Raw genomic sequence first — 24,887 nt, forward strand, 5'->3', positions numbered from 1 at the left:
AAAAAAAAAAAAAAAAAAAAAAAAAAAAAGTAAATGATATAAGCTTACAATTAAATAAATTAAAAAGAGATGTAATAAATACTCAAAACATCACATTTTAATCTTTTGCCACATCTTACTATTATCTACGCTCTTGAGGTTTACATCTGTTGTATCTGTTATAATGATGTGCTACTGCACATCTTTTCCCAACACACCTCTTGCCAATTCTGTGTTCAGTGATGTAGCATTGATATCTTGAAGTCAACGATTATGGGTATATTTACACCACTGAAATTGGCAAATGCTACAAATCAGGGTTTGGTTTGGTTTTTTCTTTTTAACCGTCACATCACTGAGAACAGGTCAGCAGAAGGGAAGAGGGGAAAAGTAAGAGAATTTCCTTAGGGAGGCCGAATCAAGAGAGCTCACTGCTTACACGGAGTAAGAGAAAACCCTAGGAAAGTACAAAGCATCTCAGGTATAGACAACAATGCTGCCATAGCTCTGTTCCCAAGAGTTGAACAGAATCACCACCTTAATTTGCTTTCTAACTTTCAGACTTGGCTTATAACTTGTTACCACACCACAGTAGTTAAGAGGATGGTCTCTGCCTGAATCACAGTATGGCACATCACTTTGCAGCTGTTTAACATGGGGTATACTAAATTCTCTGCCATAAGAGAGCAACGATCACACTTACCTCATAAGGTTGTTTTAAGAATTAAATGACTGATAAAAGCAAAGCACCTACAGCAGTGCACTGGCACATAATAAATGTTCAATAAATGATAGTTATAATGTACCGTACAGCATGATGACTACAGTTAACTAGTTAACAATACTGTATTGTTCATGTGAAAGTTGCTAAGAGAATAAATATTAAATGTTCTCATCACAAGAAAAAATCTGTAACTATATGTGATGGATGTTAACTAAACTTACTGTGGTAATCATTTTGCAATATATCAAATCATTATGTTGTATACCTCAAACTCATACAATGTTATATGTTAATTATATCTCAATAAAAATAAATAAATGATAGCTATTATTATTTACCAGAATGTAAGCCCCATGAGAACACGTTTTACTCACTGAGATATTCCCTTTGTCTAGAATAATAAGTAGCAGGTGCTCAAAACACATATTGGAAAAGAAAGAAAAGGAGATCCCAAAACTTTAATAGTAGTTATTCCTAGGTAGTAATTGAGGCCAATTTTAATTTACTTTGTGCTTTGGTTTTCCAATTTTTAAAAATAAAGATGGATTATTTTAAAAAGAAAAAACTTACTTTTAAAAATAATCTGCTCACTTATAAATTACAAAGGGAAAGATAGAAACCTGGCACATACCATATGAATCAAGTGATCAAAAAAGTTAACAACACAAAAAATGAAATGAACTAACATCACATGTCTTCTGATCCCACCCACTGAGGACACAGCATCACTTAGTGTTCCTAATAAAAGTGCATAACCTCAACCTAGTCAGAAGAAAACATCAGACAAACCCAAATTGAGAGGCCTTCTATAAAAATTAAAAAACAAACACACACAAAAAAACTGGCCTGTACTCTACCAGAATGTCACTAATGGAAAACAAAGAAAGACTGAAGTACTATTCCAGATTAAGATTAAGGAGACTGAAAAGACTTTCCAGATTAAGGAGACTGAAAAGACTTTCCAACTAAATGCGATACATGATCCTGGGCTGGATCCTGAACAATAAAAACAAATTGCTATTAAGGACATTAACGGGACAAGTGTCCAGATTTGAATGAGGTTTACACATTTAACACTGCACCAATGTTAAAATTGTCCTGGTTTTGGTAGCTGTGCTGTGGTTATGTAAGAGAATATCCTTGTTCTTAAGAAATACACAATGAAGTATTTGGGGTAAAGGAGCACGTCTACAAGTTACTCTCAAATGATTCAGGGTAAAAAATGAGAGATAATGATTAAGCAAATGAGGCAGAATGTTAACAGCTGGTGAATCTGGGTTTAGGGTATATGGGATTTATAACTTTTCTGTAAATTTGAAATTATTTTAAAATAAGAAGTTTCCAAGAAAAAAATTTTCAAATAATTTATATGATCAGATATTCAAAGTTAAAATTAAGTTACATTTCTGAGGCTAATTTTTATATCTTGCAGACATAAATATTTAGTACAGATATTCTTGCAGGATCCCAGAATGATGAAGTTATAACAATAACTAGCTTTTATTCAAGAATCTTAAAGGAGGCTTACAGGTCTACCCAAATCAATTTCCCAGTTTGCCAAAATGACAAGATTTATACCCAACAATCATAAGGGAAAAGTGAAACAAAGAAAGTAAGTAATACTAAGTAAATACTGAGCATTACTCCAAAGTATTATCTTTCCATGAGGTGGTAAATATTATAGTACCAAAAGAATAACTCCAAAGCGAGTCCTTGTATAATTCAGATACTATATGCATCCATGCAATTAGCTTCATTCTCGCCTTTAAATACAAGAGTACCGGCAACTGACATACCATTTTGCATAATCATTTCCTAAAGCAACCAAAGACTGACAGTCAGCTATAGCTTTTCCACTGTCTGAAACGCAAAGTCTATCCTCTGGAAACGCAGGGCAGCTAGTTTTTAATTTCATTAAAGCCTCACACCACAGAGGGACACCCAGTAGCAATGAGCATACCTAATGCTCAGATCTTGGTCACTGATAGCATTCTCCACTAAAACGAACCAAGGCTGCTCAAAGAAATGGCTGTTTCCAGGTCTAGGTCAGGGTATGTACAAGATGAGACTGAAACATCTTGTTTTGATAGAAAATAAGGAAACTGACAGAAAATAAGGGAACATCTTGTTTTGACAGAAAAAAAAAAAGGATGGGGACATGCTGCCATGCTGCACATTGACGTAGCTTCCTCTGGCCAAATCTGGGACCAATTTTAGACCAAACTGTCAGTTAAGAACAATAATGAATTATAAACAATAAAAAAAAAGGACGTCATAAATCTATATTAACAATAGACAGAAAGAGGAAAAGCGAGAACTCTTATGTATGGTGGAATGATGAAGACTGACAGTCCAACTGGGAAAAGTGCTAAAGTAGTAAAACTATCATTTTGCAATCATAATGGTAGACATTGATTCCAGCAAAAATTTTCAATGAATGCTCAACTTAGGGGGAAATTCTGATGAGTTAACAAGATATATATACTGTCTTAAACATTGTCTCCCCCCAGACTTCTAACAAGTTACAAGGAAGAAAAAAAGCAGTATTTATTCAGGGAATAAATCTACCAAAACCTTGACCAGATAATCAAAATAAACATCCTCAGTAGAGATAAATGAATACTGTGTGCCTCCATATGTGATACCCCGAGAAGGACATAAAATTACCTATGCATTACTCTGACCAGGAACACAAAACCTCAATCTAACCACAAGGAAGCACGAGCCAAATAAAAAATGAGAAACGTTCTATTAAAAAGGAGAGGGGTACTGTGTTCTTCAAAATGGTCAAGGCCATAAAAGATAAAGAGAGGCTGTGGACATGTCCCATATTAAAGAAGGCTAAAAGAGGCATGACAACTAAAAACCAGTAGTTAACCCTACTGTGATTTATAAGAGAGCAGCTCCAGTCTTAGAAAATTCAGACTGAAGCACTTCAGGGATAAAAGGCCAGGATATATGCACCTTGCTGACAGATAGTGAAGGAAACACTGTGGATGTATCTAGGTTTTTAGCTAGAGAGTGCAAATGATAAAAAATCAAATGGGGTAAAACGTTAACAGGTGTAATCCTGAGTAACCAATAACTGGGTATTCTTTGTACTGTTTTTTACCACTTTTTATAAATTTGAAATTATTTCCACACATAAAGTTTTAAGAACATAAAGAGAAGGAAAAAAGTGTTTAATTCAAAAGGCTTTAAAGGACTTAAGGACTGGGGATATGTTATGCTCTATCATCACAGATGTGGACAAAGCTCTATACCAACAGCAAACTTTGCTTATAAAGTTCCGTTGGCACTCCACCCCAGGCTGGGAGCATGGAGCCTGTCCTCACCCCTGTACAACTGTCTCTTACCCAACAATAGAGGAAAAATAACTAATACAACGCAGCAACCATTTTAATCACAAATTAGTATTCTATAAACAATAAACACGACAGGAGATTGGTGACAGGAGAAAGGGACACAGGCTCACTACAACAACCATTTTCTGCAGGTCGGAGGCAGAACCAGCTGCTTTGCAAACACTGCAGGGTGAGTATCTTTACCCCTGCTTTGGAGATGAGAAGACTGTAACCCAGAAGATTTTTAATGTCTTGTCTAAGAACAAAGCTAGAAAGGGCTACAGCTGGGATTCAAACCCAAGTAGGATTCCAAAGTCTGTATTCTTTCCACAATTCTGACACTAAGGTTAAGTGCAGGAGACAGAGTTAAGTGTCAGAAAGGAGAAATGTGCAAAGAGGCAATTATCAGTAGAAGAAACACATGTTCAATAGCCAGCAAGTGACAGACACCAAAAGGTCTATAGGTAGAACAGGGGTACTGTATTCTTCAAAATGGTCCAGGCCATAAAAGAGAAAGAGAGGCTGTGGACACGTCCCGTATTAGGCAGGAAGAAGGAAGAGGGTGCCGAAAACAAGGGACACAGAAGTATCCGGAGGTGCTGAAGGAGAGAGCAGGCAGGAGACACGCTTACATTTGGGGTAAACTCAAACCTAGGCACACTGGCTGCTTGGACCCAAGGATGTGTGACAGAGCCAGAGTGTGTTTAAGTGTACACTCAACCCACTACATCGTACATACTTCTCATCACCATCTGAGGCTTATGGAAAGCAAGAGCTGTGTCTTTTGGGGCACTTCACACAATGCCTATGTAGCAACAGGAAGCTTTTCAATAACTACATGAACGAACAAAGGTAGCAGAGATCAGTTTACGTAGCATATTAACGGCAAGCCAAAAGATTCATACTTGAACCTGTGTGTAGGCAAGAAAAAAACCACAGCCTTGTGTAGTATGTAATGGGAGAAAATTGGAGGTCAAAGAGTGGAGGGTGACATGCTAAAAGCAGCAAATGTTCTAGAAAGGTTTATCTCACAGCAGTATCCTAAGAAGGAAAAAGAGATTAGAGGCAAGGAAACCATCTGGGGAAAATATTACAAAAACACAGTGTGAGGAAGCAAAATGGGCTTAAACTGCTATAGTACCAAGATGATCTGAAAAGAAATAAATGTGAGAAAGGCATGTGGTTGAAAATAATTTGATGAAATATGATAACTGACAATGGGGGCTGAACAAAGATAGGAAGAGAGTAAACATTAAGCAACATTAACAGAAAAGGAAGTATCTCTCTAAGGAAAAAAGGGAGGGGGTATGGGAATGATTTGTGAGAAAGAGAATAATAAGCTCTAAATGTCAAGTTTCTTCTACCAACAGGATGGGAAATTGTAGGTATTATACATCCAAGAGGTAGTTAGCAGGACAGGCTGTCACAAAAGGTCTGGGCTGGTGAGGCAGATCTGAGAGTCAACCTGCACTAAGAAGCCCTGACCACCAATGAAGTCTCCACGGTAACAGAGAGCCAAGGACCAGACCCCGGGTTCCTTCAGGGGAGGGCAGGGAGAAACAAACCAAGCAGGAAAAGGCCAGCCAGATAAGAGGAGAAATCAGGGAACAGAGGATCAGTGATGCTAAAAGAGGCAAGGATTAAGGACTTGCAGTTTTAAAAGGAATGATTTTTAAGCAATCCTCAGACCACACAAGGGAAAGATCCAAAGACAGAAAAGCAGCAAACTACAGAACTGTTTCATTTTTCTCCAGCCTTAAATGGGTCTTTTCACAACATACTATTCATCTACCTATTCCCGTGCCTCAACCCCAGAAATAGGATACTTTGGACCCAAAAGGAACTCAAACTCAAATGCCATCAAGAAAGATTATGAGACTTACCATATTTCCCTTTGTTAATGGCAGCCACAATTGAGCCCTCTTTAGCCAAAAACTTAAAATACTTAGATTTTCTCATTTTGAGTATTCCAGAGAGCTCATAACTAAAATAAAGGTCATTTCCTAGATTCATGATGCAGTTAATTTCCCACCATCTAAAATATTTCAAATTTCTCTTTATTTTAACCATCTTGTTAACAATACCCTCAGTAACTACAGGAAGTCTTTGGGGATGATATGATCTAGGCAAAATATAATTGTTGATCTGTACTAATCAGGTAGAAAGCTGGACTGAATTAATTAAAGTTAAAGGATTTTCCAATGACTTATTGCTATCACATATAATAGGACTGCTAACCATTAGTATTGGGGCTATTTTGAAAATATGAATATTATACTAAACATTAATGTTATATGTAAATGAGCCTTAAAATATTTGAAAATATTTTATTACTTTAAACACTTCCTTTAGTTTATTTTACTTTATTTCATAATTTTTTACTGCTAGTATAAAATTTTTATTTTAGTCCATCCATCAAGTAGATAAGTTAAATAGTTGAAAGATATTTAATAGCCCAATATTAATGTGTTCTTTACCTTCCTTTCTGTTCTGTTCCCATTAGCAAAGCCTTAAGTTATTCATCCATTCATGCTAAACAAGCACGAAGTGCCTCTATTTAATATAGTTTGTCTCTGCTATGAACTGGTACTAGAATTATAAATACTTCCTGTTGCCTGCCCTCCAGAGGACTAGACAGACATGCATATAGACAGAATACCACTGGGTAAGTGCTATAATTAGCATAAACACTCAGCATCTCTAGGTGCAGAGGAGGAGATGGGTGCCCAAACTCTGCCTTGTGGGGTATACTAGGAAGGCCTCTGGGGAGAAATGGCTGTGCCCAGTGCTGCTCATGGCTCAGGACAGATCATCCCAGGCAGGAAGATACCTTCTGAAAGCTTAGCCATTTACAGTGAAGGTGGGGAAGAGACTACCTAGTTCATCTTTGACTATCTAGTTGATCTTTGTACACTCAACATCTCTTCAAAGGGCCTGACGTACAGCAAGGGCTCAGTGTTTGCTGGGCTGAACCAAAAACATTTCATCCTTTTAAAAAACAAAACATAAAATGCTACAAATAAGCCAAACACTAAGTTTGTCTTGCTTATCACCTCCTTCACTTAACTAAAGATTGGTTGAGCATTTGGGTAGGATACTACAGTAGATACCGAGCATATGAAGACAAGACAATTTCTGCTCTCTTGGAGTTCATAGTTTTTCAAGCGAGAAAGAGACACATAAAGCAGTAATTCAGCCACAATAATTTTGCTGGAAAAGCAAGGTTCAGGTACTGTAGGAATTAGAGGAAGCACTGGACACAAGACTGAGCAAAAGTCAGGGGAGGGAGGCTTCCCACAGGGTCATCTCAAACACAGGCCACTGGAAGGAGCCAGAGGAACAAGAACTCCCTCTGAAAGAGATGGTGGTTGCAGTGAGTGGACAGGGGTGTGGGAGGAGGTGAAAGAGGCTACAAACTAAATGAATCCAAAAATCATTCAGGAAACAGCTGCCAGATCAGAGGGGTTTTAAACACTGGATGTAATGAAGCTTAAAAAAAAGAAAAAATATATATATAATATTAGCAAACCTCAAAGAAATAGCAATCTTTTATTTCTATCTTTGTGAGCACCCCAAACTGCAGTTCCTTGGCCTTCTTTACACTGGGATTCATTCAAAAGGAGAATACCACAAACTTTAATTACAGAAGGACACAAGAGTTACATTTGTGCTGCCTAATTTACTGGAGTGTTCTAGGTAGGGAAATAATAGGCGAGTTTATAAGGCACAGTCATGGCAAAGTAGCACCCTGAGTGCCTTTAAGATAAGAGCTAACATAAATCATGATGTTGTTGCCATCAGGCTAAAAACAGAAGACTTACCAGAAAGAAAAAAAAAAAAAATCCCAAACCCAAATCACTGGATAGGGCTGTTCGGTTCTGTTGGCTTTTTAATATTTCCCCAAAGTAACTTGTATGGTTCTCACAGCGGCTTCCATTTTCTGGGCAACTAACACCATCACAAAGCACTAGCACACACACACAGGTGTGTGTGTGTGTGTGTACGTGCGTGCGTGTGAGGGAGAGAGAGCATGCACAAATGTGCCCACACATACACAAGTCAATATTATTTAGCATCCACTATTTCTTCAACATAACATGTTACTCACTAACAGAGTATCTGCCACCACAAAGGGTAGTGAAGTAGGAAAAAACGCTGACACGGGAGTAAGGTCAGAATCACTTAATAGCTAAGTATAGTTGGTTGTTTTATAGACCTGATAAATAACCACTTGAAACTCATTTTGTTTCTCAGCAAAATGGGTTTATTCATTACAATATTTATTGATCATCAAACATGTGTCAAACACTGTTAAGAATTAGGGAATAAACATGAAAGAGACAAGGCTTCTGGCCTCATAGAGCTTATGTTTTAGCAGGTAAGACAACCAAATTATAAAAAATAACATCAGGGGGAAAGTTCTATTAAAAAGAATAAGACAGCGTGAGGGATTAAGGTGTGTCTGAAGTGGGCGTGAGAGGCTGCTTCAGGTAGGCTGGTGAGGAAAGGCTACTATGGGCTAATTCACATTTGAGCAGAAACCTGAATGAAGAAGCAAGTTACAAGTATTCGAGGCCGAGAGAACAGCAACTGGAAGACAAGTATAAACTTGGCATGTATACAGAACAAAGGTCAGCCTGGAAGAGCAAGTGAATAACACTGGATAGGAGATGAGGATGGAGTTTGGATTTTTTCCCAAGTGTGATGCTAAGCCACTGGAAGGTTCTGAAAAGAGTGACATAATCTGATTCACGTTTTAAAAGAATCACTGTCGTTCCCTCTCCTTGGAAAGACTTCATCCTTTGTCTGCCTAGTCCACGCCTACACACTTTGAACAACCATGGCCCGTTTGAGGAGTAACACGCTATGGCTTGAGCATAGAGAACAATAAGCTGGAGACGAGTTCACGAAGAAATGCCAAGGATTCTGGCCTTTATACTAGTGCAAGGGGAGCCATGGAAGGCTTAACAACATTACTTCCCCCATGTCCTTTCTACACATTGTTGAAAGATCAAATAAGAAAATCATAAACAACTTTTATATGACATTAATGATTATTCTTCAAATGTCCCCTTATCAGTGAGGTCTTCCCTGACCATCCTAAATGAAATATGGAACTCCCCGGCCCCAACTCTCCTTAGCTTGCCCTGTGTTCTTTCCCCATAGCAATTTTTACTCTCTGACGCATATATTTACGTTTATGTGTGTACATGAGTTTATATATACACACTCAGTGTATATTTTACATACATAAAGTTCTAAGAGTATATATTTATTTACATATTGCCCTGATTCCCTCTTCTCCTCCCAACTATCATGTAAGCTTCACGAGGTCAGGGAGCACATTTGCTTTACTCAATGCAATATCATGGCCTAAACGTATAGCTGGTTGTTTTAAGTGCTCAGTAAATGTTGGATGAATGAATGAATGAATTCCTAACTGGACTTTCTTCCTGTGAACAATCTGCGTCTCTCTCCTTAACCCATTTAAACACTTAAGATGACGAGATGAAAAATTAAAAGACCGTAAATCTAACGCTCTGGCTATGCCAAATTTTTAGCTCAGTGGTCCTTAAACAGTCACGTAAAATATAACTAAGGCTCAAAGGGGCCAGTGATGAGAAGAGAACAAAACAGCATCGTCCCTGTTTTTTTACCCTAGGGACTCTACCCATCTCTCTCTTAAGTGGAAAAATATTCAGATACTCTTCCACTCCCCTCAGAAGAAAGGCCACTCTCCAGACTGGCCAGCAAAGCCCTTTTCATAACACTTTCCTTGAAAGATGTCTCAAAGCACCTCAAGTAACATGAACAAAGTCAACCATGAAATTTATTAATTTGGGGCATAAACTAAATTCATTCCATATAAGCAGATTTTGGTTGATTTTCATGTTAGAAAACAAGTAACCATTTTATTTGACATTTGAAGTTAGTTTTTATTTCAACCAGGCTAATATTTTGCCAGATATAGCTATGGGTCAGTGAAATCCCTATAACCTGCATTCATTTTTAATCAAATATGTCTATATTCCAGCCAAAAAGCATTCCCCTTCTCAATGCAAAACCATTATTTTAAATACTACTACTAATTATGATCAAAGTTCATACTGTCTTCCAGCCTCATAATTTTTCAACACTAAGATATACACAAATACTTAAAGATTTCCAAGCACCACCTATTTGGTCCATTAAAATAAAACCAGCAGAGGGCGCTCAATGAGTCTGTAGAGTGCTCTGTATAGAATGGTTTTAGGAACTATTCTCTGTAACAGGGAAGAATCTTGAAACTTCAGCTGGAAAAGGAATCAAAATTACAAAAAGTTTGGAAATCATTTAATGTATGGTCCCCTTAATGGAAAGTGTTGCTTAAAAATAAAGAGTTTTTTAGAATTCTAAGAGTATGAGCTTTTTGTTTCAATGTACAACCCTGCCTCTCAATCTATTCTTGTTAATAAGCAAAGCTAAACTGGTTGAAGGGAGTTAGCTGGTGGCTTTAAAAAGCAGCCTCACCCTCTCACAAATGTTACACGGCTCTCTGGAACTGCTAGAGTAATTAGGTCAACACTTCAAGAGACAGTCCCCCCTCTGCTAACAGGACCAGATATTTGGTTAAAATGCAGAGACCATAAGGATTTTTATTAATTCTTGACAGAATAGTCTTCTCTTCCTTCTCTGCCCTCCCAGAGAGTAGATGATTCAAGTGGGGACATTCTATAATTAAAATCTATCAGCTTGACTTCTGTTCCACCCATCTCCCATACTCATCCCCCTAGCTTCCTTGGATATTCCCTGGTCACTTCTCTTGATTTTCCTCTAAAGTCATCTATGAAATTGGGTCTCCAGGCTTCCAGGCTAGCCCTTCACACAGTAGGGGGCCACAGAAGAGTCTCCTAAATACAATCTGATCAAGTTACTCCCCTGAAACTCACGGATGGTCAACAGGATAACATCCTAACTCGGGAGCGCGTCCCTCCCACCGGCGGCAGACAAGGCCCCCACAGCCTGGCCCTTGCTAACCTCCCCAGCCTCCCCTCCCTCCCGGAGCCTCTCCCCACACACTCACCACAATCATACCAAACCAGGAGGATGCCAAGAGGCTGAAGCCTCACTCTCACTACATGTCTCACTCACTACCTGGCCATGCTGCTCCCTTTACCTGTCACATCCTCCTCTCACCTGACTGATGACTGGCCCAAGAGAGGACAGCATGAAACAAGCCCTGCCTTGCTTTCCTGAGGAGACACCTGGGCTCCTTCCTCAGGGGAAAGGCCTCCTTACCTTATCTAACACACTATGCCTCACTCACTGAACGTAGGTCAAGGTCTCTCCAATCCCTCCCCTGTCTGTGTAATGGGCATGTGTCCGGGCAATGGCTCAGGAGGGGAACCCAACTCGTCAAGTTGAACCACACCTGCCCAGATCTCATTCCTGGCCCAGGATACAACAAACCGTGAGACCACGAAAAGAGATATTCAAAGCTGGCCAGTGGGGACACTGTCAACTACACCAAGATTAGGAACGGGAGGCATCGCTTTGGGAGGCAAGGTCACTGGCCTTGAAGTCGCATGACTCAGAACACCAGCTTCAGTTGTCACCAGCTCTGTGACTCTTCTAGGAGCCACCTCGAGTCCTTCTGGGGAACCACTAGATTGTAAACTCCACAAGGGTAGAAGCTGTGTTAGGATATCCATATATTTGAAGTGCCTGAAATAATTTAATAACGGCTCTTTCATCAAGTGCTCACTGTAAACCAGCACCACTTCAACTGCCTTACACAGATTAGGGTTACTATTTAATCCCCTTAAGTACTAGTATTTTAACAAGCATCTAGCAGACACAGAATAAATGTCCCCACTCATTCACAAGTAAGTAAAAATATCCCCCATTTCAGAATCTCCATGTTTTTACTTTCTTTTATACTCTCTTCTCGTAAAATATATTATTTCTCAAACAAAGCAAAATAAAGTAATAACTTTACTATTTTGGGGTTTTATTTAATTATGGGTGAAGGACTGTAACTGGATGGCAAAATTGGCTTTATGACACCTTCTGAAAAGCAGCCATAAAGGAAGGGAGAAAGAGTTAAAAACCTGATTAGTTTTAAAGGTAAATTATAAAGCTTTCTTAAAGCTGGTTAAGCTTCCTAACTGATAATAAATAGTTATATGGGCATTAAGCGATCCACAATACTTGAAAACCGTAAAGTAGTAAGAAGAAATATTCTACCATTTCAGATGATAGCAACATTTTTCTTATCCAGCCTTACTGGTAAAACCATTGCATATAAATATCCAGAATTTGTTTTTTTTTTTTAAGTTTTCCTTTTAAAGTGTCAAAATTTTAAAAAGAAATAAATTAGCTTTATGAAAATCTAACTAAGGTGCATTACACATTTCCCAGTCTTCTTAAATGCGGACAGGGAAGGGCAGGAGTGGTAACTGAGCAACTCCCATGTGCTAGGAGCTCTATATGTGGGGACAACAGTATTTAACGGTTGAAGAGTAAATGATGTATGTGAAGCACTTCTCAAAGAACCTGGTACTTAGTAAGTATTCAATAAGTGCTAGATATTGTTGTCATTTTAAAAATCACATTTAACCCTCACAAAAACCCTGTAATACAGGTATTACCCTGCTGAATTTTACAGATGAAGACTCTAAGGCTCCTACAGCTGGTTAGTACTACAGCAGGAATTTAAAACCATATCTACTTGACACCTACAAAGGAGTCACTTTTCTCTACACAGGTTCTCCAAGTGTTGTCTGAGAACCAAAAGTATCACCCGGAAGCTTATTAGAAATGCAAATTCTCAGCTCTGCCCCAAGCGGAGTAAATCAGAAGCTCTGGAGCTGTGGCCCAGCAATCTGTGTGTTAACAAGTCCTCCAGGTGATTCCCATGAAGGTTCAAGTTTGAGAACCAGTAGGCTGCACTGCACTGTACCCCACTGGAATGGTTATCATAGAAGGTCTAGTGTCTGTCCCCAAACAGTTTCCCTTCTTTGCAAATAATTCCACTTTTCACTGTCTCTTTCTGCCTTCAATAATCCCATCAATACCTTTATTTTACAAATCCTCAGCAACAGCCCACTTCTTCCCTCACCATGGAGGGTAAGCGCCGACACACAGTAGCAGTACACTGACATCGGGAGGCCGGCTTCTGAAGTAAGAAAGGCTAGCGTGAACTCCGACTCTATACTAGATGCACGACCTCAGCAACTGGCTGAAGCTCTCTTGCCCTATTTCCTCACCTTTTAACATACAGAAGACAAAAGTTATCTCATGAGGTTGTTAGTGTGATTAAATGAGAAAATGAAAGGACATGTAGCATAGTGGGCAAGTACCAGAAGGTATTCAATAAATGGAGGCTCCACAGACATGGAAAACAAACTTGTGGTTACCAAAGGGGAAGGGGGTGGGAGGTAGGGGCGCAGAAAAAACAGGAATTTGGGATTAACAGGCACACACTACTATACATAAAATAGATAAACAACAAGGACCTACTGTATAGCCCAGGGAACTATGTTCAATAACTTGTAATAACCTATAATGGAAAAGAATCCGAAAAAGAATATACATAGTATGTATATGTGTGTATATATATGTATGTATGTATACGTATAACTAAATCATTTTGATGTACACCTGAAACACTGTAAATCAACCATACTTCAATTAAAAATTAATTTTTTTAAAATGGAGGCTCTTAGGATTATTATTTTAATACAATATGCATTTCTGCTGCCTTCTACTGCATATACATACATTACAGCAAATGAAAAATCAAGACCACAACCCCATAATCAACAGGAAGACTGGAGTTGGAATCTCAGCACACCACTTCTTAAAATGCCCACTTTTGTCTCATAATAAAGAAGACCCACTTCTAATTCTGAGACCTAGTAAGATATGGACAACCTATAACCATACTCGTACATGTGGCAAGGATAAAAGAACCAGTTGTATGGAGATCTGGAAAATGAGGATTTGTGGAGAAGAGACACTGGCTATGAGAAACACCCACAGTAGTAGCTCCTTCATATTACGCTGCCTGGGATCCCTTAACCACACAAGATAGGATGAACCAGACAATGCTGGCAAAACCTAATAAGCTTTAATCAAAGTAGAATTTAAGAATGCAGGAAGTGACCAAAGAGGAATTCATAGTCATGAGGGTGAGTTAAGATCACCCCTGGCCTTTTAACTAGTTCAAGAAGATGACAGGAATGGCAGAAAATAAGTCCACAATCAGATTGGTGGATCCCATGGACCAAAAAAGGAATGTACCACTGCCTGAGTAGTAAGATAAAACTCACATTTCCTTCTGTGGACATAACAGAGAGACAGCTGAAAATTCCATCCTAGCTGCCAGATGCTCTGTATATCACACGGGGTCGGCAGTTAATCCAAACACAGAGCTTTGTGAAGGGCTCCAAGGATGCACAAGGGCCAATAGCTCTTTTTTGGTTTAAAAAAGAACAAACAAGCAAACAAATCTCTGAGAGTACATATGATGTTCTCTATACTTAAAGATAAGGACCCACATGAAAGGAAACAATCAGAATCTCTGGAGGAGAAATGTGTAGGAATGAGAAAAAGTACTAAAGATGCACATCACCAGTTCATTAATCAATCAATAAATTAGTGTACCTCTCAGAAGAATCTAATTTCTACAGCCCTGCTGATACAAATATATTGCTAATATTCTATCTGTATGGAGCTATTTTCGGATTTCTGAATTACAGATTCACTGGGGTGACTCTGAAACTACCTAACAATTTCATCTCGGATGGCACAGTAAATTCCAAAGAGGGCAATAAAGATCTTTAGTCTTATAATGAACTTACTAAAACTTTATTTTTATTTTTTTTACTGAAGTATAGTTGATGTACAATATTCTACAGTGACGTGTGTACAATATAGTGATTCACAATTTTTAAAGGCTATACTCCATTTGTAGTTATAATAAAATGTTGGCTATATTCCCTGTGTTGTACAATATATCCTTGTAGCTTATTTTGTACTTAATAGCTGTACTAAAACTTCAAAATATAAATCTTACTGTCTCAGTTTCCCCATCTGTAAAGTAAGAAACAATTCCTCCTAATTCACAGGTTTGTCAAACCAATGAAGTGAGATTAGTACAGAAAGAAGCAAACACAGGGAGTTCCAAGTAAAGAGCCCATACACAACACAGAAGTATTAAACTATTTGGGTTGAAATTCAGTTTTTCATCACGTATCATTCCCAAGTTTTCCTAGAGGCCCCATCTCAGGGGTCAAAGTGACCCTTTGTCACTGGTTCCAGGTCACAAAGTCCCCTATGTTGTTTGATCTCTTGAGTGGCCTACCCTTCAGGGTCGTAAGTTTTACCTCCCCCCACAAAAAAATCTCATCTTTGACTAAACAGACATTTATAACCATCCATGCATGCAGCAAAGCTCTTTCCCAAACAGCTGTAATTCTATTATATTTAATCAAAAACAATGAGAACCTATTATGTGCAAGGTACTGTGATAGAAGCTGAAGTTAAAGTGAGAGCAATAAAAACAACAACTCAAGTATAAAGTCTCTGTACTCAAGATAGACACAGTAAACGAAAAAAGGCATGTAAGCAAAAGTGCAATCATTTAAAATGCTTGAGGTGTTATAGTGAAGTCTGTGCAGAGTAGCTGGGGCCTGGAGAGAGGAGTGATAGATTCCACAGGAGGCTGAAAGTTCAGGAAGGGCTCCATAGAGCCAAATGACAGGAACTGCCTACTGAAAGCTGAGCAGTTTTCTTTGTGTGTGTGTTGGGGGTAGTGGAGAGGGTTGACTGTATTTCAGAGAGAGGGAGAAATGCAAAAACTGTTTTACCTAGCTGAAGGCTAGCACACACAGAGCTGTAACTGGTTTCCCTGCAGTACCACTCACTCAGCATAGGGTCCATAGCTAAACTCCCAAAGGCTGACTTCAAATTTTTTAAAATTCACTGATGCCGTCCAAAAATCCATTACAGAATCCTGTTTACAACACCATTCCAAAACCCAGGTGCTCTTATGAGTTCCATTTGCATCATGAACTGCTCTGCTAACTAACTATAAAGCAGATCTGGCTTTAATTATTCACAACCACACAAAGAAGAAATGAGGAATCTTAAATGACATAAAAATACTGTGAAAAATAATGCAAAGTATTAACTCCCTTAATTGAAAATCACTACCACCTCCTGCTAAGAAATAAGCAGTCCTGTGTTCAATATTGCACACCTTGACGTTATTTTGAGTCAATAATCTAGTAATAATTTACTCAGGAATCCACCATAGATCCATCCATTTGAAACAATGTCCTACTTAATGCATATCATTTCCCATATATCTCCAGCCAACCACTGCTGATGGGTTAACAGTCAGCCATGTTGGAAGAGCTAAATCTACCCAAGAGGCTCCAATTTAATTCACAGGAAAGGGGCTTTTAAAAGTATCCTTTTTGTTCACTTGATTCATGCTTAAGCACTGGGGTGCATCAGAGTCATCCGGAGCGCTTATTTAAAAATAGCTTGTAAGGCTCCACCCCAAGCATTCTGATTCAGTAGATCTGGGTTGGGTGTGAAAATCTGCATTTTTAACAAGTTTCTAATGATGTTCACACTGGTGGTTAGGGACCACACTTTGAAAACCAGTGCTCAAGAACAATTCAGCTAAAAGTCAGTCCGGGTAACCTCTCACACCAATGATTACTGTGAGCAAACAATGTTTATAGGATCTCTATCTTACATTTGAAAAAGCGATGGCAAGCGGAATTCAGTGCTAACGCCAACCTCTAAATGTAGAATGTGATATAAGCATCAGGTTTTGAGCTCCCAGGTCAAGAGAGGGTGGTAGCAATTTGAGGGACTGGTAGTAAAACCATCCTTACTTAGAGAGACTAGACAGAAAGGGCAAGAGTTCTGAGTTCAAACCTCTGTTTCGGGCTTCCCTGGTGGAGCAGTGGTTGAGAGTCCGCCTGCCGATGCAGGGGACACAGGTTCGTGACCCAGTCCGGGAAGATCCCACATGCCGCGGAGCGGCTGGGCCCGTGAGCTATGGCCGCTGAGCCTGCGCGTCCGGAGCCTGTGCTCCGCAACGGGTGAGGCCACAACAGTGAGGGCCCGCGTACCGCAAAAAGAAAGAAAGAAACAAACAAAAAAAACCTCTGTTTCACCTCTTACTAGCTATTGTCCTTCATCTATAATATGGGCCTCACAAGGCTGAGGAGAAAATGTACATAAATCACCCTACCTGGAAGGTGCTCAGTAAATGTTGTTCCCCTCCTCTAAGCAAACAAGGGAAAGAGCTGTCAACACAAGTGCATGTGCAGAGATGCAAGAGGAAGCCACCCGATATGTTTATACGCTTTTGTACTGTCAAAATAAAGGAGATGGGTCTCTTTTAAAAACTACCTATATATTTCAAGTTTCTATCCATCATTTGTGAAATATGCTTATACCATTTAATCCTCACTACCAACACCACCACCACCGCACCCCAGCCCCTCCGCCACAGGCTGTTGTAAAGACACAACTGTTCTCCCTCAGACTGCCGAGGCAGCTCCTCCCTCGCCCATTGGTGCTACACCATTCTCCCTCTGCCTCTCACGGTAAAATCCTCGGTGTTCATATCTGTGGCTCTTTGATGCTTTCAGTCATTCTACCAAACAAAATCCATTTGTTCTTCGGAACAGCTTATCATCCTCACATGCATTCAGCACACTGTAACAGTGAACAGGCTACTCACTTGAGAGTCCCTCACTGCTCTTCCTCTGCTCTCCCCACCTCTCCATAAATGTTCTTTGGGTACTACTTTCATCATGTTACTATCTGCCTAATCAGAAGACCTCCAGTTGCTCTCTATCCTGCTTGTAAAATGCTATATTCCATCAGTGTTGGCCAGGAAAATTTTCTGCAATGATGGAAATATTCTATATCCGCACTGTCCAAAATGGTGGCCGCCAGCCACATGTGGCAACTGAGCACTCTGCAATGGAAGAACTGAATTTTTAATTTTATTTCGTTTAAATTAATTTAAATGGCTACATGGGCCAGTGACTACTATATTGAACAGAGTATATCTATACAATCTCATCTCCACATATTCTCCCCTGTGAACTGTCCTCTCCAGTCAAGCCAGATCCCTCACCACCACAGATAACACCATGTCCATACCTTACTTCTCCCTTCTCTCGCTCTGCTCTTCCCTTTCTCCACAGCCAAATCTGTCCAGGCTAACAGAGCCCCCCATCTTTCCTGAAGGCTTCCCTATCATTTCTGCCAACATCTCATTCCTCTCCCTGCTATGAACCGTCACTGTGTAACCATCTGTATAACTCATCCAAGCACCTGAACAAGTACTGCTTGTGCTGTCATTTAACTCTTCAAGCATCTGAGCCCCGGTGAAAGAATCTATTCCTCTAAGACCAGGTCCTCCATTCACTAACAGGTGCTTCACAAACACTTGGTGAATGAGCTAAGGGTACAGAGCACTACATTTTGGTCTTCTTTGGACAGCAAGACTTCTCTTCACTAGAACCGAATGGAAAATTTAACTCCAGCCCCCCTGCCCCATATCCAGATGCTTGGGAGACACCAAGTTATTGTAAAGGCATCATGTACACAGACCCTGAAAAGGCTTTGACCTCTATGTATCTTCATCTGCTCTGAAAATGCCAAGGAAAAATAAGAAAATGCTACCTGCAAATGCAAAATCTGTTAACTTCAAAGCACGTTTCTGGAGATGGATTAAAAAGTCCCAACAGAAGGAAACTGAAGCTCTTGCTCTGTAAAACCATCAAAAGCTAAATTAAGGAACACTTGACTTCCTTATTTCTTCTGGCACTAGTGACAAAGTTGTCATTATTTAAACACAGTCCTCAGATCTGGATGGAAAGAGCCTCCAGGCTACAAAATGTTGGAGCTGACCCATCAGACATGTATTGTTAAGGCTAAGACAGGTAATTCATTTAAGAGATCAGAAGGCTGATAAAGCTCTCTTTGTAAGAGAAAAATGTGGCAAAGTAATAGCCAAGCAAGAGGCATAGCCAGATTAGTTCAACTCCTGCTATGGAAACACATTTCCCAGGAAGAGATAAAATGTTGCTATTACGAAATAGGTCCTCTTCCCTAAAAGGAGGCAACTGAGAAGATTAAAGCTGGGGTAATTTAAATTCTGCAGCCCTTCACAGCTTTGATTATTTATGCAAACTATACTTATGCAAGAATAAACTGTTTTAATTGCTCATTTTAAACCCTCTTCTTTCTGAGCACATCTCCACTTGCACTCTCACCTTCTGGTCCTGTTTGGGCTCTGAGGCCACTTCTGATTAGCACACACACAGCATATTCATCCACTGCACAGAGTCCTCTTCACTGAGGCTGGACACAGAAGTCCAGAGTCAACAAGAATCCAATGTGATGGCAGGAAATCACTCTAAGTTTTTCTCGAGATCTAAATGTGAGTCAAATGGAAAGGCTCTTCTGTTCCCTTTTTTAAACGGGCTTGGGAATCATTCACAGGATTTGAACCCTAGGTCCACCATAGCTGCAACCTAAGACAAGTCAGTTACCCCTTGGAACCCTCACTTCACTGGCTCTAAAGTAGAAATACTGACCAAATCTTTTGTCTCTTGTGAAGATTAATGAGGGAATGTGTATAAGTGCCCACCAGGGTACCCTGCCAAGAAGTTGTTCTCAACAAATACCAGCACCCTAACCCACTTTTCCCTTCCTTGAGAAAACAGAGAGCAACATCATCTTAATAGACGGACCCTATTCTAATAGAAATAGTTATAATCACTGGATATTGCTTTGTTTTGTTCATTTTAAATGAAGAAAGGAATCCAGTGCCAAAGATCTACCTTCCTATGATGTTCTTCTACTGTCAGGATGTTCCAGGCAAACACTCAGTGGTAAGGAAAAAGAGAAATGCGAAAGGACATAATAAACCAGATCTGTTGGGGTTCTGGAAATTTGTTTTGTAATCAGAATGGCTCTTCCCCTTAAAAATCTAATAAATGTGGGTTTCATCTCAATCATATGGCAGGTAATAAGTATCCCATACATAACCTTGCTGCACGCTTAGAACAGAATTTATACCTCACATCTATCTCTCTGCTTCTAAAAAAGTATTTAGTTTGTGGGCTTCCCTGGTGGCGCAGTGGTTAAGAGTCCGCCTGCTGATGCAGGGGACACGGGTTCGTGCCCCGGTCCGGGAAGATCCCACGTGCCGCAGAGCAGCGGGGCCCGTGAGTCATGGACACTGAGCCTGCGCGTCCGGAGCTTGTGCTCCGCAAGTGGAGAGGCCATAACAGTGAGAGGCCTGCGTACCACAAAAAAAAAAAAAAGTATTTAGTTTGTAAGGTAAAAAAAAATGCCTTTTGGTTTTCCTGAGGGAGACCTAGAGATGTGTTCAATAGACCACAAATCTTGGGGACACCAAAAAAAAACCACAAGTTTATAACTGAAGGATCTGAGAAATGAACCCCAAGTTTTTCCTCTTTAAATGTGTCCTTATGGTCATTTTAGCTAGTGAATCATCAGCGTCCAATATAAACCTTCTGAGTCAGTGTTAAGAGTCACAACCATGCATTCTGGAGTGTCATTAACCATAAAGTGCCCAATGCCCACTGGAACACTTTGGCAACCAGTAAGGACATTATTCTAATACAGAAAAACATCAAAAACCTGCAGGAGCTGCACTTAACAAGAGAAATGCCTCACTTACTGTTCAAGGGCCTTGACCTTCCCTTCCTTTCACTAGTCCAAGGCTAAAAAGCCACCCACCCTCCTGAAGATAAGTATCTGACCAAGTAATTCACCAGGATGGCTATTACTGACTTGGTACATCCAAAGTTACAACCCACATTTTATTTTTACTCTTTTTTTCTACTGAAGAGGTATTTCAATTAATAACTGTAAACTACTCTCCAATGTGTCTACAGCCCAAAAGACATTCTAATCCTTACCTGTTATACTTTGAAAAAGAGTTCAACGCTATCTTTTCAAATATTTCTCTCTTCTTCGGCATTCCCACAGCTACCTTTTTTCCTCTGACTTAGCCCACTTACCACCAGACTTATACCACAACTTCTCTGTATGTGTACTCTGAGTCCTAAATTCAAGCCACTGCCTCCTGCACACTGGCTGGGCTAATTATTTGCAGATCCTGCTACCTGACCAGATCTGTCACAACCCCTGTGAAATTTCAGGCAAATCCCTCAATCTCTCTGTAGCTCAGTTTCTTGACTCTTCCCGCAGAGTGAGCTCAACCACCCCGAAAATACAATGATCCCTATGACTCATCAAATTGTTCTCCAGTCCTGACCTCTCCTACAAAGTGCATCCCCACAAGGAGCGCTGACTATGGGACAATCACTTGGGTGCATCATCACAACTTTTTCTCCAGAAAAGTAAAGTGATGAGAGGAGAACGGAAGTGACTTTCTCTGGAATAATCCCGATCTCCTTATTCTTGACCCCTATTGTCTCCTTGTGCCTTGTAGACCTTCAGGTTTGGCCTGGCCACATTTCTTCTAGAGTTAGCCTGAGGCCTGAGATAAGAAGCATCCAAAGACCCTTTCATGCTCCTCCTTCAGAAGTTTAAAAATCTTTCATCCCCTTCAGCTGTTAGTCTGGGGGAGGATTTATTTACTGTTGCTAATGTCCAGTTGCTAGGTTGCTAGGTCCCCTAGTGCTTAGTGTGTGGGGCTGGTGGTAGGGCCTATTTTGTTTTATAAATACTAACCTTTGCTTCATGTGCCTGGCTTTTTCTTTTATCACCGGATAGCATTCCCCATCCCCCCTATCCTTTCTGGGAAAAGTCTGTGCTTTTTTTTTTTCATTGGGGTATGGTTGTTTTACAATGTTGTGTTAGTTTCTACTGTACAGCGAAGTGAAGTAGAGTTCCCTGGAAAAGTCTATGCTTTTATCTTGATAGTGAGAAGGGCTCTAGAGCCAAAGGGTACATGTACTATGTTCATAAAAATTATTAGCAGCCACGTGGTTTGCTGCATGTTGTTTACTGTAAACAAGTGGCTCAGACCTTAAGTCCCATAATGGCTAGAGATAATAGTTCAGGACTCAAGAGATATAGGCACCTTGTCTAGCATGCCTTTTCAATTCGCTAAATGACTAGGTAGGTTAGTTATTTCACAGAATACATCTCTGGAATAAAATCAGATACTCTAGGCTACACTTTGCAGGGATGTTCTACATATCTCCTTACAATTATAAGAAGTTACATATGCACAATAGAGACATCGTTATCACATTTATTTCCTTGTTAGCAATACTTTTAATCACAAAGATGACATTACTGACTGTTCAGGACTCACGCAAGGTAAACTTAATCAATAATGAAACTTGGGAAACAAATGAGCATCTTTATTTTTTTTAACAAGCAACTTTTAAAAGGCAGTTGTTCTGTCAAAAAGAAGCAAAGCGCTACAAAATAACTGGCTAACTGGCCTATACTCTTCCAAAATGTCGGTATCATGAAAGACAAAGAGAAGCAGAGGAACTGTTCCTGATTAAGAGATTAAAGAGACTGTAAATAAATACAGTGTGTTATTCCGGATTAAATCCTGAACTGGGGAGAAGAGGGGAGGAGGATGCTATAAAGGACATTATTGGGATGATCAGAGAAATTTGGATATGGACTTACATTACATAAGAATATTACATCAATGTTACAATTCCTGTTTTTGTTAATTGTACTGTGTTTCTGAAAGAGAATGTCCCAGTTCTTAAGAAATCTATGCTGAAATATTTAAGGAGGATAGGGTATGATGCCTGGGAAAAGCAACTTTCAAACGGTTCAAAAAATATATGTAATACAGAAAATGATAAGCAAATCACATTTAGGTCACACCTAAATGTTAATAAAAGATAAGTAGAGGTGAAGTTGCATTCTTCTAACTTTTCTATAAATGTGAACTTATTTCAAATAAAACATTTAAAAAATTTAAAAATATGGGAAATGGAAGACTAAACTTGGGTTACTTATTTTAAAAAGGACTTTATATGTGCAAGTCTCTATCACATTAAGTGGGATGAGATTTGTGTGTTTTATATAACAATTATGGACAACAACTGTGCATGTCAGCTTGGTATACAGAAGAAAGACAATGGGTTTGAGAGTCACGATTTCTGGGTAAAGCCCTAACTTTTGCATATACTAAATGAACCATCTTGAGCTCTTATTTCCTCAAGTATTATGAGGGTAAGAATGAAGCTTCCTCCACCCTCACAAGGTTGCTGTGAGAAGCAAATGATATAATGTATTCAAATGTGTGTTTTATTTTTTTTTACATCTTTATTGGAGTATAATTGCTTTACAATGGTGTGTTAGTTTCTGCTTTATAACAAAGTGAATCAGTTATACATATACATATGTTCCCATATCTCTTCCCTCTTGCGTCTCCCTCCCTCCCACCCCTCCAGGCGGTCACAAAGCGCCGAGCTGATCTCCCTGTGCTATGCGGCTGCTTCCCACTAGCTATCTACCTTACATTTGGTAGTGTATATATGTCCATTGCCTCTCTCTCGCTTTGTCACAGCTTACCCTTCCCCCTCCCCATACCCTCAAGTCCATTCTCTAGTAGGTCTGTGTCTTTATTCCTGTCTTACCCCAAGGTTCTTCATGACATTTTTTTTCTTAAATTCCATATATATGTGTTAGCATATGGTATTTGTCTTTCTCTTTCTGACTTACTTCACTCTGTATGACAGACTCTAGGTCTATCCACCTCATTACAAAATGTGCATTTTAAACCAGGAGGCAGTATATGAACATGCACTCTTGTTTTTAAGGAGTTGTCATCCAGAAAGGTTACAGGTGATGCAAATGAGTGTTACACCAGTAGGTGAAGCATTCACAGAAAACCAGAAAATGAAAGGACTACGATGAAATCCTATCACACACCGTTCATTTAGGTTCACAAATGCACTTTGAAAATACATTTTTTTCTCCCCAGAAGCAATTCAACCATGAAAGAATATAAAAACTAAGCAGAAATTTTTAATTACACTGCCCTTTAACAAATGAGAGCCAAATCTGCTTTAAAATGTTCCTCCGTTCAAGAAAATCCAATTTACATCTAAAACACGGATCTTAAAGATGACTACAGAGTACTAAAACTATTTTTCCTCAGATGGGTAGTCCAAATTACTATGCTTAAACTGCCTGAGAATCCAGTCTGCCCAGGGCCCACAGCTCCACATTAGGAGTAATCCAATATCCCTAAGAGGCCTGACCTGACCCCGAGCCACTGAAGGCTCTGAAGTTCAGAGTACACTCAGAGGTGGGTGCTGTGCTGGGCTTCAGACGTGATGAAAGGCAGGCCCTAGGGAGGTCACCCAATGGTCTGTGAAGTGCTTCAAGATCAGGCTTCTCCCTGTCTCCTCCCTGAGTCTCCAAGCTCATCCAGGAGATGACGCACCCCGCCCCCTCTGCACTCTTGAATCCCCGCCGCCATTTTTTCTGTTCCCCACACGTATCAAGCCTAGCCCTCACTTTAGAGCTCTGCACTTGTTCCCTTGGGCTAGAACACTGTGCCAGGATCTGCACGTGGCGGGCTCCTTCTGGTCATTCCGGTCTCAGCTTAACTGGCCGCCCCTCAGAGGCCTTCCCCGACCACCCAGCCTAAAATAGCCTCTACTCAGGCACAATCACTTCACATCCTATTGTTTTATTTACTTTCATTAAACTGTTCTTCCTGATGTTTTCTTGTTTATGATTATCTGCCTTCTTCTCACTACAATACAAGTACCGGAAGGGCAGGGACCCTTCCACTCTGTTCATGGCTAAATTTCCAGCATCCAAAAAGGGGTTTG

The 24,887-nt window shown here is 39.8% G+C and overlaps 1 protein-coding gene across 4 annotated transcripts in view; it reads right to left on the minus strand.

Moving 5' to 3' along the window:
- Window positions 1-24,887, minus strand: part of LOC112404727 (A-kinase anchor protein 13-like) — a 300,167-nt gene that overhangs the window by 179,248 nt on the left and 96,032 nt on the right. The window contains exon 1 of one of the 4 annotated variants that reach the window (XM_024752828.1): window positions 2,500-2,546. The exons of the other annotated variants lie outside the window; for them this stretch is intronic. Coding sequence (XP_024608596.1) covers window positions 2,500-2,502 — 3 coding nt within the window. The 5' untranslated portion in view covers window positions 2,503-2,546. Of the gene's footprint in view, window positions 1-2,499; window positions 2,547-24,887 lie in introns of those variants that run through there. 4 annotated transcript variants of the gene reach the window in all.

Source organism: Neophocaena asiaeorientalis, unplaced genomic scaffold (assembly GCF_003031525.2).
Source record: "Neophocaena asiaeorientalis asiaeorientalis breed wild unplaced genomic scaffold, Neophocaena_asiaeorientalis_V1.1 scaffold109, whole genome shotgun sequence".
In the NCBI taxonomy this organism is placed as follows: Eukaryota; Metazoa; Chordata; class Mammalia; order Artiodactyla; family Phocoenidae; genus Neophocaena; species Neophocaena asiaeorientalis.